Source organism: Acomys minous (genome assembly GCF_964271855.1).
Source record: "Acomys minous genome assembly, chromosome: 10".
Classification (NCBI taxonomy): domain Eukaryota; kingdom Metazoa; phylum Chordata; class Mammalia; order Rodentia; family Muridae; genus Acomys; species Acomys minous.
In genome coordinates, this window is record NC_140491.1 from 61,494,520 (window position 1) to 61,513,355 (window position 18,836).

Here is an 18,836-nt window from a genome sequence, read left to right on the forward strand (position 1 = left end):
GCTACCTTGGTTGTCAGGACCTGGCTTCTCCTTGCTGTCGCCAGTCTGGTAACCAGGGCTACCGGGCCTTGCCATAGGTGGCCAGTTTGGCTTTGTTCCATGTCCTGTGCCTGAGTTTCAGGAAACCCTCACATGTCTATGAGTTCTGTCTCAGAGGACTCTGGCTCTTGGTGCTCCGCATTCAGTGAGAGCTTCTCCTGAGGGAGCCTGGGACTGATGTAGCTGCAAGAAGCCGGGGTTGCATCCTCCTTCTCTTTCCCCTATCCTATGCTTTTGGCTGGTGGCTTTCTGATGCCTTGTCACTGGCCACCCTCCTTCCCTCACCAACCATCTGAGCACATCTTCCTCTTCCCTCCACCTTCATCACCACTCCTTCTAAACTCACTGCATCCATCCTCCTCTCCTCTTTCTACTTCTCCTCATCTCTTTATCCCCCATGGACCCACCCTTTTCTTTCCATCCATTTATCCTTTTAAAAAATCTTTATTTTATGTGCATTGGTATTTTGCCTGCATCTGTGTTTGTATCAGGCATGTGCCTGTGTGTCGGATCTTGGAGTTACAGACAGTTGCGAGCTGCCGTGTGGGTGCTGGGAATTGAATCCTGGTCTTCTGGAAGATCAGTCAGTGATCTTAACCACTAGCCACTTTCCAGGCCCTTCTTCTTCTTCTTCTTCTTCTTCTTCTTCTTCTTCTTCTTCTTCTTCTTCTTCTTCTTCTTTTTCTTTTTCTTCTTCTTCTTCTTCTTCTTCTTCTTCTTCTTCTTCTTTTTCTTCTTCTTCTTCTTCTTCTTCTTCTTCTTCTTCTTCTTCTTCTTTGGGGGGAGTTTTTGAGACAGGGTCTCTCTGTGTAGCCTTGGCTTTCCTGGACTCATTTTGTAGACCAGGCTGGCCTCAAACTCACAGTGATCCACCTGCCTCTGTCTCCCAAGTGCTGGGATTAAAGGTGTGCACCACTGCTGTCCTGCTCCTCCATTCTTATTCTTCTCTTCCATCTATTTATCTCTCCATTAATTTTCTTCCCTCTATCCTTCTTGTCACCCTCTCACCTTTCATTCTTCCTTGATGCCTTCTTCAATCCATCCATCTATCCACCCACCCATCCATCCATCCGTCCATCCATACGTCCGTCCATCCACCCATCCGTCCACTCATCCATCCATCCATATCCACCCATCCATCCAGTCATCCATCCATCCACTGATCCATCCATCTTTCCATCCCTTCTTTATCCCATTCACCCATCTATACACAATCCATTCCTTTTTCCTATTCATCATCTCCTTCCTCTGTTCTATCATCATTCATCTCCTTGATCATTTTTTCCAATGGGCATCTAACCCTGTCTCCAGGCAGCACTCCAGGCTTCATGTGCCAGGCCCTCTTCCAGGTGGTGGGGCTAAAAGAGAGAGATCCAGTTTTTGCTTGAAGAGAAAAGAGGGATCCTACAGACAAGCAAAGGAGCAACTTCCAGAGAAGCTGCAAAGGGTTCTAGAAGGGGACCCTTCCAGAGGTTCCAGAGTTCAGGGAGGGACCAGGTGCAGGGCAGAGCCTGTCCCAGCGGACCATACCCAAAGACACTCAGCTCACTTCCCTTAGGCCTGCCTGATATCCCTAGTTGAGACTGGAGGACCAGTTGATGTTTTGGGGGGCTTCTTGGAGGAGGAGGCCACACCTCAGTGAGGATTTAAAGGTGATGGAGAAGGTCAAAGAGCATGACATTTGGCGTTGACTGACAGTTCAGAGAGCTGAGCCATAGGCTGTGGGGTGGGGGTAGTGTGAGAGCGCAAGTTGCTCTTGTTTAGGGCCCAGTGTTGAGAGTTTTCAACATCCGGGCCCCCCTCTTCCCCATGCTAGATGCCTTGTTCCTGGGGCCTGCCTCCCCAACCCTGCATAAGCTTTGATTCCCTCTGGTCTCCAAGATGATTGATAGTGTGAATGTGGGGGATAGCGAGTCTGGTGGGGTTTTGCCACTGATCTCAGGGTAACTCCCTCCCCGTCCCCAAACACATAGTAGGTCCTCTCTCACAAAGGCACCTATCTTGTACTATATTACTTGTGCAAGGAAGACTGGCCATGCTGACTACTGAAGTTAAGGGCTGTGGGGAGAACCACTCCCCCAGGTGGCCACCAGGGGTCACTCTCTGACCATAAAGGGTTCCAGGAGAGTTTGGTTGAGGGGAGCCACAGGGTGTCCATTAAGGGACAACACACCTCACTCCTACCTAGTTTCTCCCAGTGTCTGACAGAGTCACCCTTCTGGGACGCAGTAGAACAGACTGCAGCTGGCCATCCCTCTCCCATGAATGTTGACGTCAGAGTCAAGATCACCCAGGGTCCCTGTGTGCCTGTAGGCATAAGAACCAGCCCCGATGCTTTAAGACCTCAGGCTACAGTCTGGTGTGATGAGAGAGTTCTCAGGCCCCCCGCCTCCATCTGGAAGGCTCTATAAGTTTGGCCTTGCCGGATACTGGGGGCAGGAGGCAGAGCCAGGCCTCAGATTCTGCTTGTCCGTTGCTGTCCCACTCTGTGCTGAGGAGGGTCCTAAGGCTGAGAGCCTACCTTAGGGTCTGTGTCATCTGTCCTCTTGCTCATGTCAGCTCAGGAAGCTCACTGGACCTGCCAGCCCTCTGCTGCGGGATATTGTCTTCTCACAGCATCAGGCTTTGGCTACAGGCGAGGGCTCAGTCACGGCTTAAGTGCCCATCTTTTGTGGTAGCCAAGACATCTCCTGGTCCTAGCCGTATCTGCCCTGACCTCCTCGTGGCATGGGCCCATCCCATTCATCCTTTTCCCACCGGTTTCTGCAGGGAGGTGGTTGCCCCATGCAGATGCCAAGCGCAGGGTCAGAGCCCAGGCTGTGGATTTGAAGGCAGACTCGTTTTGTCTTTCTATCCAGCCCAGGAGAGTGCACCTGCCAGTCTAAGCATCAGTTCCCTTTCTTTCTTTAACATTTTTTTAAATCATGTTTACGTGTGTGTGTGTGTGTGTGTGTGTGTGTATGTGTGTGTGTATGTGTGAGTGTGTGTGTGTGTGTATGAGTGTGTGTGAGTATCAGTGTGTGTGTGTGTGTGTATGAGTGTGTGTGTATATGTGTGTGTATGAGTGTGTGTGTGTGTGTGTATGTGTGAGTGTGTGTGTGTGAGTGTGTGTGTGTGAGTGTGTGTGTGTGTATGTGTGAGTGTGTGTGTGTGAGTGTGTGTGTGTATGTGTGAGTGTGTGTGTATGAGTGTGTGTGTGTGAGTGTGTGTGTGTATGTGTGAGTGTGTGTGTATGAGTGTGTGTGTGTGTCTGTGTGTGTGTCTGGGTATGTGTGCATGTAGAGGTCAGTTGGATCTTCTACCATGTGGGTGCCTGAGATCAAACATGGTGTTATCAGGCTTGGTGGCAAGCTCCTTTACCCAGTGAGCCATCTTTCTCTTCTTCTCTCCTTCCTTTTCTTGTTTCTGTTTGTCCTCCCCATCTGGGTCTGGTGTAGCACAGGGTGCTCTTGAACTCATTTTGTAGCCACGGAACCCCTGAATATCCTATGCACCACCACACCTACCTCATGCAGTGCTGGGGGTCGAACCCAGGATTGCAAAGTTTCTGGCAAGCACTCCATCACTGGAGCCTCCCAGCTCTGCATGGGTAATACTTGTGCCGTGGTGAGGCAGAGCATGGTGATGTGGTGATAAAGGCACTAGCCTCTAGCAGGAGCTCATGGTGCAGCTGTGGCAACCATGGTGGTGACAGAGGAGCATGGAGTTGTCTAGCCAGCTGGTTCTTCAGAGGACCAAGAAGAGGCAAGAGGAAGCACCCAGCGGGGTTTGAAGCATTTTGGGGAGAATAAGTTGAGATCGGAAGTTGGAGATAGAATGGGGGTAGATACACACTGTCCACTAGAGTAGGGTGGACTCCTGTATGGAGAGAGGCGTGGAGCTGTTGTGGGGACCTATGAGGGAGGGAGTACCAAAGGAAGAAAACACCATCCTGCTGGGACTGGAGCAAGGGCTTCCCTGGCCACCAGGGGTCCCCACAGCCCTGTGCTATTTTGCTCTGAGATTCCTTTATCAGTGTCTGTGCTAGTGATGGTCCCAGCAGAGCTAACTGTTACTATTTTAAAGCAGTATTTGCTTATTGAAAACATCACTGTGCTTCTGAGAGCAGTCCTTAACTTGGACGCTTTGATTACTGCTCACAAACAAACAGGGCCTCTTGCAGGGAGGGGTTCCTGTCTGTCTTTACCTGTCTCCATCCTTGCTCACCTCCAGGGTAGGAGAAGGGGGCACAGGTTCACCCAGAGCAGGGCACGGGAACCAGTCCTACCAGGGTTGCTCAATGCCTGTGCCCTCTCTGCTTTGCCTTCCAGAACATGCCCAATGTCCGAGATCATGATGCTTCTGTCTACCTCCGTCTGCAGGGGGATGCCTTGTCTGTGGGTGGCTATGAGGCCAACCCTATCTTTTGGGAGGAGGTAAGACCTGCCCTCCCCAAGGGTTCCATGGTGGAAAGACAGAGGTGCCCTCGCCCTGCCTAACTATAGTGCTTCTGAGAGCTGTCACCCAGGTAACCAGAAGCTAGGCTGGGATTGCCACCCACCTCAGCATCAGGCAAAGCTGGGACTCTGGGGACATTCCAGTCCTTGGTCTGCCGGCGGCAGTGGTGGATCTTCTGAGGCCTCCCTTGCCCCTCCCCAGGGCCATGGTGGGGCCTCTGGGCTAAAGGACAATTCAAGGGACCACATTCTCATCCACATGTCCACAAATAGATGACTAGATGGCTACTCTGGACCAAATGATACTTTATTTCTGGATAGGGTCAGGGAGACTAATAATAGCCCCTTCCTCAAGGTGCCTGGTGGTAGGAAGCCAAACAAAAAAAGTTAACAGAGTAAGTAGTGCAATGTGGGTGATGACTGTACCCCCAAATATAGTTAGCAGGTTATGGAGTGTCCCGAGAGGTCAGGTTGAAGGCACAAGTGGACTGGATGGTCAGTTACCTAGGCTGCTGTGGTGGCCGAGGAGCAGCTCCAGCATGCCCCCTGAGATAGGGTCCCCCCACTCTTTAGACAGGGCCTCACTATGTAGCTCTGTCTGTCCCAGAATTCACTATGTAGACCAGGCTGGCCTTGAACCCCTAAGTGCCCCTTGAGAGCTGAGATTAAAGACGTGTGCCACCACGACTAGCTCAGCCTGTCCTTCTTAAAACCAGGAGGGAAGTCAGAAGGCCAAGCACAAGCACGTGGTGGTGGTGGGGGGTTTGCATGTTTGAGGTAGGTAACCGGGAGCTATTGGAGGCTCCAGAGAAGTTGCTGTGTGGTTTGAGAGAACAGGTTAGAGGTTAGAAGCTGGTGCCCTGCTGGAGGTGGGGGGGACCCAGGAAGGAAAGGGAGTGGGCGGATTTGAGAGCCCGCAGCTGAGTCCCATCGCCTGTCTCATTTGACCTGGAAGAAATCAGTCATGTGCTGGCTAGGGGCAGGAAGCTGTCTCACGGGTGGGCCTGGAAGGGAGCCGTGCTTTTCTCACGGTGGCCTGACAGATTGCCTGCGCTGCCCTCACAGGTGTCAGACAAATTTGCCTTTGGCCTCTTCGACCTGGACTGGGATGTGTTCACCCAGCACATTGAAGGTGCCATTAACCGGGTTCCGGTGTTGGAGAAGACGGGTGTCAAGTCCACTGTCTGCGGCCCGGGTGAGTGGGGAGCAAAGGCATCTTTTGGTCTGTCTGGATGCCAGGGCCTTGCTGAGGGCAATCTGCTCACGCTACTTGGGCTTGGCTAGGTGGCTCTAATTTCCCACTGGAGGAGAAAACCCAGCCTAGCGAGGGTGACGATGTACCTCTGGGCATGAAGACTATGAGACTGTGACCTCCACTCTAGACCCCATTTGTCCCCAGAACACAGGGGTTTTCATCTGTAAGATGGGAATGTGGGATCCTGTCCTAGCACCATGTGAGGCAGAGTGAAGACAGAAGAGTGAGCCTCTAGCACGGCGATCACCCGGAGGAGCCCCAGCTCTGCACCCCACCTCGGTTCTCATTTCCCTGGCCAGAGTCCCCAACCACTGACCTCACCCCCTGTTCTTGGATAGCCAGAATTCTGTAGGGCTAGAGATGAGCTGGGCATGGAAAGATTACTGGCCAGGGTTCCTCACGCCCACGCCTCCTCTCTGGTCTCCAGGAGGCTGAGAAGGGTGATGTGAGTATCCGGACCCTCTCCCTGTAGTTTTTCTACAGAGGAGCCACTGTTCCCAGGGCACCCCAGGCTCCATCCCAGAGTGAGGATCCTAGAAAAGAGGTGAGGCTGGAAAATAGGTCCACGCTGACCCTGAAGGCTGATACAGAGAGTGTGAGATTTAGGCAGCTACACCTTTGAGATAAGTGTGGTCCGGCCCAGCAGCCTCACACACCCAGGGCCTGTGTACCCTTTCTTGCCAAAGTCCATCCTTTTATTGGGTTCCCAGCCTGGCAGAGGAGACACAGGGTGGTCTGCCTAGAGGAAGCGTCTGTCTTAGTTACTTTGCCAATTACTGTGGCAGAACGCCCCGAAGAAAGCAACTTAAAGGAGAAAGGGCTTATTTTGAGTCACAGTTCGAATGCTTACAGTCGGTCATGACAGAGAAGCCCTGGATGGTCACACTGTATCCACAGTCAGGAAGCAGAGGTGAATGCTGGTGCTCAGCCTAGGATCCTGGGCTGGGAATGAGGCTGTCCACTTGTAGAGTGGGTCATCCCATCTCATGCAACCTAATCTAGGAAACCTGTCACAGGCATGCCTTGAGACTAACCCAATCAACACAATTCCTCTTAGGTCAGAGGCTAGCCTTCTGGGTAGTTCTAGATTTTGCCTAATTGAAAACCACACCACTATCAGCCATCACAGAGCCAGTCAGCTCTGGGTCAAGGTGTAAACTACACACAGCAGGGTAGAAATGAGGTCTCAGCAGAAACTCAGGGGTGGGGTTCTTCCTTTCTGTGGGGTGAACTTTGCTTCCAGTACAGGTCCCTTGAGAGTCAGAGCTAAGAAAGATACAGGGCAGCTCAGAAGGAAACTGTGTCTTCAGCTCCATAGGCTGTGTAGTGCAGATGTGGGAGCCCTGGGCACCATAGTGTGTAAACTGGGAGGTAGGGACAGAACACCAGCCAGCAGAGGTGATGTGGGGCTGAGCGGTCAGAGGCTGGAGCTAAGCCGTATGGATGAAAGGGGACAGCGGGGAGCCAGGAGGCCAAGGGACTTCCATGGAGCAAAGTGGCCAGTCCATCTCAGGAGAGGTGAAGGGTCCCAGATGGGGAGCCCAGCCCTCACTGTCTGGGGATGCTTGGTGAATAAAGAGCAGCCGATTCAGTCTGTGCTTGTACGTACGTGTGGCTGCTGAGGAAGGCTGTGGCACTGGGTGCAGTCCCAGAGAGGCCAGATGGAGTCGGCAGCTAGCCTCCACCAGCAGGCTGAGAGCACGGCTGATCTGGGACGTGGGTGAGGGCTGTGACTCACGTCCCTGCTCAGCCAGAGTGGGACTGATGGTGAGAAACACAGGAAGACAGACTCCCAGGGGCATGAGTGTCCCCAGCGGCTCTCTTTGTCTAATTAGCCTGGAAGCTGTCACTCCCCCATGGGGCCCTATTTTGGGGAAGTGCGCTTGGGAAGACAGCTCGGGTCTGGTCTCTTAGCAGTGAAGACAGGTTTGGATATGGGGCTCGGGGTGGGTAGCTTTCCCCCTTGACAGACAGCTCAGAGGCTTTGGGCCTCCACAATTCAGAGCTGTCCCAGCCCAGATGGAGCTCACTGGCCTAGGCTGAGAATTCAGAGGCAAGATGGCAGATTTAAGTCCCTCTGCTAGGCTGCTGGTAGGAGTTCCGATGTCCTTAAGTTTCTCAGACTTGCCTCTGCTAAAAATCTAAGGGAGCTTGTACTTTACATCTGTCCCCTCCCCGACAAAGTTCCACCCCCAGCTCCCACAACTCTGCTTGGGACTCCTCTCTTATTTTTTATTTTTATTTTTATTTTTTTATGTTTTTGAGACAGGGTTTCTCTGTGTAGCTTCAGCTGTCTCGGACTCACAGCGATCTGCCTGCCTCTGCTTCCCGAGTGCTGGGATTAAAGGCGTGAGCCACCACGCTCAGCCCTCTCTTAGCTTTTTTAGACCTGGATACGGCAGCTCCTATTACCTTCTTCTGTCACTCTGGTCCTACCCAGATAACTGCCTCTGCTCACACTCATGCAGTCCAGCCTCACACAGGACCCTGGGGAATCTCCTGAGCTCTGACACAGGCCTTCCTCCCCTCTGCCAGGCCTTCTTCTAGGAGGCTGTAAAAGGCCTTTGTCTCTGTGGAGCACATTCCTCCACATCCCCATTATTTCTTTTTTCTTTTCTTTTTTTTTCTCTTTCTTTCTTTCTTTCTTTTTTTGGTGCAGCATCTCCATGATCTGCACCATCCTCAGCTGACTCATCCAGGTCTGCCTTGGTTTGAGCCTCTCTCACGTGCTCATTTAAGTGCCAAGTCCTTCCAGACTCACGCAGGGCAGATGCGGAGCCTTGAGAGAAATGCTCAGCTCAAATTTGGCCAGTGTGTATGGGGTGGCAGATCAGGAGAGCCTCTGCTTTGGCCTCTCACGGCCTGCAAAAGGACCATTTCTTGTTGTCCAGTGCAATGTCCAGCTCTGGCCTGACCTGCCTTGGGTGATATCCAGGCATGGGCCTTCCTGTGGAGTCCATGCCCACAGGGACATGTGCCTGGCTCATTGGCCCATCTCCCCTGCCCTTGCCCTCTGATGGGCCAGCAGCTTCCTACTACTTGAAATCTTCCTCTTGCTCCATATCTGGTTGCCCCTCAGCTCAGACACTGTGCCCATCAGTGGACCAGGCTCTAACCTCCCTGTGGGGAGCAGAATGGGCGTGTTGCTTCTCTCCCTGCAGGGAGGTTAAGAAGCTGGGTTTGGATCTGTGCAGCTTTGCTGAGTGACGAGAAAGCTGACCCCAGCCAGGCAGCTTTCTCTTCCGTGGTAAAACACTGACTGAGCAGCAGTAGTTCATGCTTTACAAGACTGTGGGGGAGCATCTGGCTTACCTTGGGGTACTTTCCGGGTGACACCCTCAGATTTGCTTATTTGACCGTTTGGTTTCTGTCTTTCCTGCTGTCAGATCATTTCTGCTGGGTGGAATTTGTCTGGCTCAGAGCTTCCTTCCGGGGTCAAGCACATGATAAGCAGGATACAAATGTTTGCAGGTTCCCCCAGCCCTGTGGAGTTAGTATCCTGATTGTTCAACAGGGGAAACCAAGGCACAGAGAGGCAAGGTGGCTTGCTTGAGGAGTCAAACAGGGATGAATTCATGACGATGGCTGCAATTTCCTGCGGTACCCTGGTAACAAAGCAAATGCCATCTTTTGTTCATTCATTCATTCATTCATTCATTCATTGAAGAGCACATATTGAGCACTTGGCTAGCTTCTGTGCAAGGCTTGAGTACGTGGCCTTGAGTAAGGCCTGGTCCTTGCCCCTAAGACTCGGTGGACAATGACACATGAAGATGGTGGTTCAGTGAGGGGAGTTGCAGCACTATGCTGGGTCAGAGAAATGCCCCCTCTTGTTGATGGGACGTGACAATGTTCCTGGGCCCATGGAGCAGAGCTGGGTAGGTCATAGGTCAAGCACTTAGGGGAACAAGGACAGGAGCAGAGATGCTCCCTGGAAGAAATGGTACTACCTTGGATTATAAGGATGGGAGGTTTTAGCAAGGAGGTATCCAAGGATGGCTCCTGTGCCTATTGTCCACGGACACAGTACCCTAAGTGCCTGAGGCCTGGAGGAGTTTGAGGTCTCCCTTTCTTTTCAGAATCCTTCACACCTGACCACAAGCCCCTGATGGGAGAGGCTCCGGAGCTCCGTGGCTTCTTCCTTGGCTGTGGCTTCAACAGTGCAGGTGAGGGGACACATGAGGGTGAGGTTCCACAATCCTGAGGCCAGGGGGAAAGGCTTGGTGGTGTGGAGACAGGGAAGCGTGTGGTGCAGAGTGCAGTCTTGCTGGAAGGCTGTCGCCTCTCAACACCCAGGTGCGAGAACAGGGTTTCAGTGGGGCTACCGTGGAGATGGGGGTGTAAAGTTGGACACGGAGGGCATGGGGAACAGAGCCTTGCACTTCTGTCTCACCAGGCATGATGTTGGGTGGTGGCTGCGGGCAGGAGCTGGCCCACTGGATTGTTCACGGGCGTCCAGAGAAAGACATGTACAGCTATGACATCAGGCAAGTGTGGTGGCCGGAGCAACCCAGGACGGCCGGGTTGGGACAGCAGGGCAAAGGAATGAGGGCTGTTTTAGGAAGGAGCCTTCCTCGAAATCCAGATGATCTCGTGGGAGTGGGGCCATTAAGGGTGGGAGGGAAGAAGTCAGTGGTTGGTGGGAGGGCGTCATGGAGGTTCACCTGGTCATGGCATTGCACAGCCTCTGTGGCGTCCAGGATCTCTTGGTGTGGGTCTTGCATGACCCACTGTCCTCACCAACAGGACCCCATGATTCTATGGCACAGGTGGGGAGACTGAGGCTAGGGAGACAAGCCCAGCTGGGACCATTGTCAGTGTGTAGGACCAGGAGCTGGGCTCCCTGTCTGCTGCCTGTTTCTTCAATCCAAGGCCAAACATGAACCAGACTGAACACTGGGCAGGCTTCACCCCATGGTGCAGGGCAGTCAGCATGGACACTGGGCAGGCTGCGCCCCATGGTGCAGGGCAGTCAGCATGGACACTGGGCAGGCTCCGCCCCATGGTGCAGGACAGTCAGCATGGACAGGTTGGTGTGGCAACAGAGAGTGGCTTCATTCTGTGGGAAAGCCCTGGGCACTGAACCATGGGCACTGGGCCATCTGCTGATGGGAGGAGCCTGATGGCATCCCAGGGCTCCATGTCCTGCTGCAAGGGCTCCCAGGCAAGAAGCAGGGGAAGTCCCTATTCTGTCTGACCCAGGAGACTCCATGTCCCAGTCTTAGAATAGTCACAGTGACCTGTGCAGTGTAGCCCATTGCTGAGGCGCCATAGAGACTGAGCAGGTGGCTAAGAGGCTGCTTCTCGGCCTGTTCTGTCTGCAGTGAGTATGTACTCCTGGCCAGTAGTCTCCTGGAGGGACCCAGCTGCCTTGTTGGTCTGACATGGGGACAGGGTTGGGGGACAGCTGCTGGCTTGGCTCAGGATGTCCCGCAGCCCTGCCAGCCTGTCTCCTCTTGGCTGGATGAGAACATTGCACCCATGGGGGAGGTGATGTCTGCCAACACGAAGACAGATGGCTGACTCTGAGAACCCCAGAATGCCACCCCCTACCTGGCTTCTGGTGCTGTGAGGTCTGCTCTACATCCCCTCAGAGACTGTCTGCAGCCGCACCTATGCTTTCCTCCTAGAGAAGGATGTTCTAGAAATGATGCAGCTGCAAGGGGCCTCAGGGAAGGGCCTCGTCACACTTCTCCCAGTGCAGACAGGGCAGGGCAACCTGACCTCCTTCAGCTGCGTGGCCAGACACACAGGGCCGTTCTAGCAGCAGGCACAGATCAGCTGGGGTCACCTGAGGACCCAGTATGGACTCCAAGCCTGTGGTGTGTGTAAGTGTGTGCACACATGTATGTGAATGTGTGTGAGCGAGCATGTGTGCATGTGCGCGCGCACGTGTGTGTTAGAGAGAGACAGACAGAGAAGAAATAGGGACAGAATCAGACAGACAGACAGACACACACACACACACACAGGCAGACATAGAGGGAGACAGATACACAGAGAGACCGAGGTGGCTGCCATGAATCAGCACCTGTCTCTCTTCTGTGCCCAGTTTTTCCTAATGGGACACCTGTTTATAACTAGGTCAAGGACATGGTGTTCTCCTCCGCCCTCATCTCTGAGGCACCCTTAGTAAGGGACACACTTGGGTAGAGCAGCCCAGCACTAGGTTCTGGGCGTGTCTAGACCCCAGCTACCAGGGAGGGTCCCAGGGCTTGCCCAGCACCAGGGGCCTCCAGACCATGGCAGGGCTGTGTCTAGTGTCAGTTGGCCACCCCAACACCCTCAGCACTGTGGCCCTGCGCTAGTCCACCCTCTTCTGTCAGCCACAATTTCTGCATCTGTGAAATGGGGAGATGGACCTGGGCATCTTCAGCCCACACGTGTGGCCGCTCCTGGCAGAGATCAACCGCACACTGGTCTCCTCATGACATCCTTAGCTGGGTTATGTGTGAGAGGAGTGGTTTGTGGCTGAGTGAAGAGGCTAGCCCTGGCCCAGACTGGCGGCTGCAGGCTGGATCTCTGACAGCTTATCCACAAGCAGTGATCCATGCCCTTCACTGGTGCCAGGCGTTTCCACCACTCGCTCACCGACCACCCCCGCTGGATCCGAGAGCGCAGCCACGAGTCCTACGCCAAGAACTACTCGGTTGTCTTCCCGCATGATGAGCCACTGGCAGGCCGCAACATGAGGAGAGACCCCCTGCATGAGGTATACCAGACATGAACAACAGAGGCACCTGGAGGGCCTTGGGGTGTTGGGGTGACAGACAGATGTGGGGTCCTCCACTATAGGCCCTCATTCCTTGAATTCTGCGTGGCGTGCTGTGCCAGGGTTGGGGTGGGGATACTAGCTCCTGCAGGGGTTTTAGGCCGGGCAGATGTCCTGGTGGTGGTGGGAGATAGCTCAGTTGTAAAGTGTTTGCATGTAAGCATGAAGACCTTAGCTCAATCCCTAGACTCCCACATAACGAGAACTGGGCCTGGTGCCTCATGTTTAGGATCCCAGCACTGGGGAAGCAGAGACGGTGCTCTGCTGTCTGGCCTGCCGCATAGCCTGGTCAGTGAGCTTCAGGTTCAATGAGAGACCTTGTCTCATAAAACAAGGTAGACAGCACCTGAGGAGTAACTCCACACAGATGTGCATGCACCACACACTCACACACACCTCACACACACTTACACACACACCTCACACACACTCACACACACACTCACACACAGACACACACAGACACACAGACACACACACACACACACACACACACACACACACACACACACACACACACACACTGACTGACTCGGGAATCTGCCCCAGTGCTGCAGCTGTGCGGGAGGTGGGTCTGGGTGGCAAAGGGCGTGGCAAGGATGGACGGCTGTGTATCTGAGGAGCAGCCAGCCTGTGCACGTGAAGAGACCGACTTCCCATCACAGTCTTCTTGGGATACTGTCTTTGTGTTCTGGAAAATTCAAGAGCTGTGGGAGCTCTGGGGAGAAGCAGTGACTCTGGCTGGGGACCTTGCTTCCTTGAGCACTCCTGGGTGTGAGTGGTGGGTGCCCTGGCTCTGCATTCCCTGTGGTGTCTGGCCTTGTGTGATGAGACCTTTCTGTCTCTGTCCAGGAGCTGCTTGGACGAGGCTGTGTGTTTCAAGAGCGACAGGGCTGGGAACGGCCGGGATGGTTCAACACCCAAGAAACAGCTCCGGTGAGTGAGTGATGGTACCTGCCTAGCAGTCTATGTGACCGGAAGGCCCTGGGCCTCTCATACTCTCATCTCAGCATCCTCCCAGCCGCCTAAGCCAGGCCTATCCGGTGTGCCTCAGGCTGTGGCAACAGGTCAGCTGTCTGCACCAAGGAAGCTAAGTGCTGACTTGAGAGTCATTAGCACCTCAGTGGTGAGGCACCCTCAAGGCTTTGCTCCCAGCCTGCTTGCAGTGGCCAGGCTTTCCAGGCCTACACGGGCAAGCACAGGATGCCAGCATAGTGTGGACAGAATGGAAGATCCCATTGGTTCTATGAGGAACGCAGGCCATTTTCACACATTGCTCAGAATGTATATTTGGCAACACCAACTGTTAGTTGCTGATAGTGGGAGGAAGTGTGCCTCAGTGTGTCAATGTATCCACTGAACCATCCCACATGCTGGCCTCAGGGATGCTGGAGGGCCTCCCCAGAGCCTCCTAGGAAGGGTTCCTGGAAGCAGAGGCTATGAGGCCCACGCCTAGGTGTGTGCAAGCTAACCCCTTCCTGCTGATGCAGTGTCCCATCCTACTCCAGTGTGACCCTCTTCCCTCTCCTCAGTAGCCTGGGTCCCTGATTCACTGCAGGGCACACTTAGGGGTGACAGTCATTAATATGCAACCAGGGCCTCAGTCTCAGGGTCAGGGGCTTTTCTTTCATTGGTCCCCAGAGGCAAAGTTCAGGCCCTCTGTCCTCAAGGCCTTAGTTGAGAAGAGGCTGTGAGTGGGATGGGAAACCCCTTGGTCCCCAGATAGGAAAGACGTTATACCCTTCCCTAGGAGGCAGTCCTCCTGTGGGGCTGAGGCAAATGGGATATTCCTATGAGCATCTCAGGGCCTGGGGGAAGGATGCTTGCCTAGGGTTGGAGAGGTGCTGGGAAGGGCCTTGCAAACGTCATGGCTGACAGGGGTGCTGGACCTAAGAGGCTCCTAAAGTAGGCCCTCCCACTCACAGAGCTCAGCTGTGACCCCTGAACTGTGCCCAGTTGTGGGCACATTCTGTGGGGGCTGGGGGGTGTCTTGAATTTTCATGACAACAGCTTCTGGAGAACCTCACTATGGTGGCTCCCACCCACACTTTCACTCTCCACCTGATGTCCTGGCATCAGATGGGAGCCCTCACAGTGGCCCAAGTTGCTCTCCAGCTCACTTGGTACCCAGTCTCTTCCCCATCCTCCAGCCGGAACCAGCAAGGCGGGGATTAAGCTATCATTTGAGCAGGTATCCTGTGTTCCGTGAGCTGTATAAACTCCACGTGTGTCTGTGGCCCATGTACTGTCCCCTGGGGAGCTCCATGGGGGCCTGTGGAGGGAGGGGGAGGGAAAAGGGAGGAGGGAGGAAGTGTGTAAGGTATTGTCTTTATTGCTGTGACCTAATAGGCTAAAGAGGAGGCCTTTATACCAACAGGACATAGATGGTAGGAACACAAGGCAGCTGACCCCGCTGTCTCTTCAGACAGGAAGTAAATGGTCACAATGTGCCTTCAGACAGGAAGTAGAGAGCAGAAAGGAAGTAGAGCTGGCTTAAAGAGTTTCATCTTCCCATCCTCCAACTGACCCATTTACCTCAAGGCTCTACCTCCAAAGCATCCCTTAATCCCCCACATAGCACCACCAGATGAGGATCAAGTGCTCTAACATTGTTGTGTCAAGTGCTGGGGAAGGGTGGCGTTTTACTTCCAAGCCACAACACAGTGGGGCATGGCCTCTTGTCTGTAACAGGTCCTTGATTATGACTACTACGGGGCCTACGGAAACAAGGCCCACGAGGACTACGCCTACAGCAGGCTGCTGGGCGACGAGTACACCTTTGGCTTCCCACCGCACCACCACACGGTAAGCAGGCTGGCCTGGGCCTAGCTGAGTCCCCAGCTGCCTTCTATTCCTCCTGCAGAAGCCTCCGTGGGCTGCTCGGGGGCGGGTGTGTGTGTGTGTGTGTGTGTGTGTGTGTGTCTGTGTCTGTGTCTGTGTCTGTGTCTTGGCTTTCTGAGGGGCTCCTGCTTGCTCCAGGTTCATCCCCTTTTCTGACTGACACAGTTGCGCAGGAACCATGTAGTGTTTTTCTTTCCCTCTCTTCTCTATACCATAATTTTGAGGCAGCAGTCAGGTCTGAGGGTCCCCCAATACTAATGCAAGAGATGGGGTTGGGGCAGCTGGCTTGGGTGCCTGCCTTGGCTTAAGGTTTCTATCGCTGTGATAAAACACAATGACCAAAAGCAGCCAGAGGAGGGAAGGGTTTATTTCAGCTCCCAGCTTGTAGGCCACGCCATTGTGAAGGGCAGGAACCTGGAGGCGGGAACCGAAGCAGAGGCCATGGAGGAACCAAACTTCTTGGCTTGCTCCTCGCGTCTCCCTTAGCCGGCTTTCTTATACAATTTAGGACGGCCTACACAGAGTGGCCCAGCTCTCTGTGAGCTAGGCTCCCCTACATCAATCGTAATCAAGAAAACGCCCTACAGATTTGTTTATAGGCAATTTGAGTGGAGGCATTTTTATCAGCTAAGGATTTTCTTTCCAGATAACTCTAGCTTGTGTCAACTGGGCAACACCAAATCAAACCAAACCAACCTCCCCACCCCCCACCCCCCGCAAAAAACAAAAAACAAAAAACAAAAAGTAAAGCAAAGCAAAACAAAACAAAAATCCCCGAACCAACCAAACAACCAAACAAAGGGCCAAGGACAGTGGCTTTGGACCAGGACTCTACCTTCTTTTAGTTCTCTGGCCCCGGGGCTGTGAAGATCCATGAGAAATGGGGCTTCCTTTTTTGGGGGGGGCCCTGCAGAAGCCCCCAACTTACACTTATATTGAACAAGGTAGGCTTGCTGGCCCTGTGCCCAAGGCCACTGGAAGGACAAAGAAGAGACCAGAGCTGGTGGCTGCAGCATAGGGACCTGTTCACGGACTCAAAGAGTGAGCCGCTGAGGTTGACCAGGCAGTGAGTGTGTGGTCCCTCTCCAAAGTGCTTGGCTCTCCACCCTGCAAGGGATGAAATACTGAGTGTTGGGGGCCAGACATTCCTGCAGCAGCCTGTAACCCACAGGCGGCTCATATAGGGTAAGCAACAATGGTGTCCACAGCATGCCTCCCCAGCTCCCGTGCTAACTGCTCTGGGTATGTCACTGCGCCTGCGGCACCTGTGACGTAGGTAGGCACAGAGCCAAGCCCTCAGCCTGGGCCCTAGACTGTAGGCAAAGCATCAGGAGGGCATCATGGTATCCAGGGGAGGGGCTGCCATGGCAGTCAATGCTGATGGTATCTGTGTCTCCCCAAACTCTTGAATGAGGGCCCTCATTTTCAAGGCATGTTGTGGCCAATGCCAAAGGCAAGAGCCCATTTGTTCCCACTTCTTCCCCCTAAGCTTGCGTGAGAAGTAAACAGTTATTAATGCGGGTCAGGGTTTTCTGAGGCAGTAGCAGGAGGCAAGCACTCCGTAAAACACAGCAGTTAGGGCCAGCTTGGTGCCCAGTACCGCCCCAGCCCCTCCCTCGCCTACCCCCACCCCCACCGCCAGCCTCCTCAAGGGAGTACAAGGCTGCGTCTGGCACTTCAGCACCTGCAGCTTCTACAGCCTCTGGGACTCCTGGCCCTGGAGGGTGTGGAAGCTTTGGGGAGATGCCAATTTGGCTTAGCAGCTCCATCCAGCCTCCACGAATGCACCAGAGACAGTCCCCACGCATGAAACACACACTTGTTCTCCATATTGGCAGCTTCCCCAGCCAGGCAGACAGCGAGTGTCAGCCCAGAGAGCTGTTTGGGTTTGGGTCAGCAGCTCTAACAGTGCCAGCAAAGGCACCTCGAAGCCCAGAGGACAGCGAGCAGTCCTTAATGATGTCTGGAGGGAGTGAAAGTGGCTGAGGCAGCATGCTGTGCCAACCTGCTTGCCCAGAAGCCTACTGCAAGGTCTAAAAGTCTGGCTTCTCTGCCTGGCTCAGCTCTGGGTGTGGCATTGGAGACTTCCACTGTCACCCTTGTGGTGAGGAGCTCTCTGTGGCCATGTGGGAGCATTTCTGTGGCTTTTCACTGTGCTGCTCTTGACTCTAGAGCCCTGGGGATACTAAGAGTTGATAGCAGCTATGTCATTGGTTGATGGGTCAGGACAGGCCAGACACAAACTGGCTGTTCAGCCTATGGCAGCTGCTCCCACACTCATCTGTACCCTCAGTCATGAAAGCAATGTTGGCACAGCTGATCAGCGGCTAGGAGGAGGCAGTGAGCAGTGTGTAGTTTTTTTTTTTTCATCATTAACAGCTTTATTGAGGTATAATTTCCATGGCACACATTTCATCGATTGAAAACTTTCCATTCACTTTCTCAGAGAGTTCTTGGGGCAGCCTCATCTCCCCACAAGGAAAATCCACAGTCACCAGGAGTCACCCCCACCCCCGCTCCATCCCCCACATAGAATCAAGAAAAAAAAAGGAAACGGATAGATCAAGACCCACATGCACCAGACACACATACCAAGCCTAAAATAAATGCATATTCTGGATACAAGCCCCTGGTTTGATGTATAGCATACAGATTTCTCCCACTCTGTGTTCGCTGTCGTTACGTTGCAATACAAACTCTATTGTATAACTGTATAACATTTTGATGATGTCCAATTAATCTCTCTTAGCCTTGTGTTGCTCTATTGTATAACTGTATAATGTTTTGATGATGTCCAATTAATCTCTCTTAGCCTTGTGTTGCTCTATTGTATAACTGTATAAAGTTTTGATGATGTCCAATTAATCTCTCTTAGCCTTGTGTTGATCTATGCCTTCACCATCATGTCTAAGAGCTGGCTGGGGCCACAAACACATAGCTTTGTGTTTTCTTCCAAGGGTTTGTCATTAGCGCTTGTGTCTACAGCCCATTTTTGTCTGGAGTCTTGGGTGAGGTATGAGGAAGTCTCTAGACGTCATTCTTTTGCATGTGGGCATCCATTTTTCTGAGATGACTCTACCCCCATGGAATTCTCCTAGGGTCCTTCTTAAAAACCACTCTCCATCAACATCCTCAGTGTGATTTCCAGACTCTGCTCTCCACCCCGTTAGTCCATATCTCAACTCCTAGCTCAGCCCAACACTGTTTTGTCTACTGTAATCCCCCACCCCCACTGCAGCCTCCCCTCCCCCTGCCCCAGCAAGTGCTGGAATCAGGAAGTGTGACCACGTTGACTTGGTTCTTTTTTCTAAAGATTGTTTAGGATATTCTGGCCCCTTGAAATTGAATGTGAATTTCGGGGTCCACTACCCTTCTGCAAAGGACCCAGCTGAGGCTGCGGTAGGGACTGAGCCAGAGCTATAGATCAACCTCACCAACAGCATAGCTCCCGTCTCACAAACTTTGGTGTCTTTCCATTAGTTTTGGTCATTAT

At 53.2% G+C, this 18,836-nt stretch overlaps 1 protein-coding gene across 1 annotated transcript in view; it reads left to right on the forward strand.

Annotated features, from left to right (window-relative positions):
- SARDH (sarcosine dehydrogenase) overlaps positions 1–18,836 on the forward strand; it is a 62,290-nt gene that overhangs the window by 8,714 nt on the left and 34,740 nt on the right. The window contains exons 7-13 of the mRNA XM_084799133.1: positions 4,350–4,454; positions 5,541–5,670; positions 9,810–9,896; positions 10,127–10,217; positions 12,301–12,442; positions 13,355–13,438; positions 15,194–15,307. Of these exons, the coding sequence (XP_084655259.1) occupies positions 4,350–4,454; positions 5,541–5,670; positions 9,810–9,896; positions 10,127–10,217; positions 12,301–12,442; positions 13,355–13,438; positions 15,194–15,307 (753 nt within the window). The remainder of the gene's footprint in view (positions 1–4,349; positions 4,455–5,540; positions 5,671–9,809; positions 9,897–10,126; positions 10,218–12,300; positions 12,443–13,354; positions 13,439–15,193; positions 15,308–18,836) is intronic.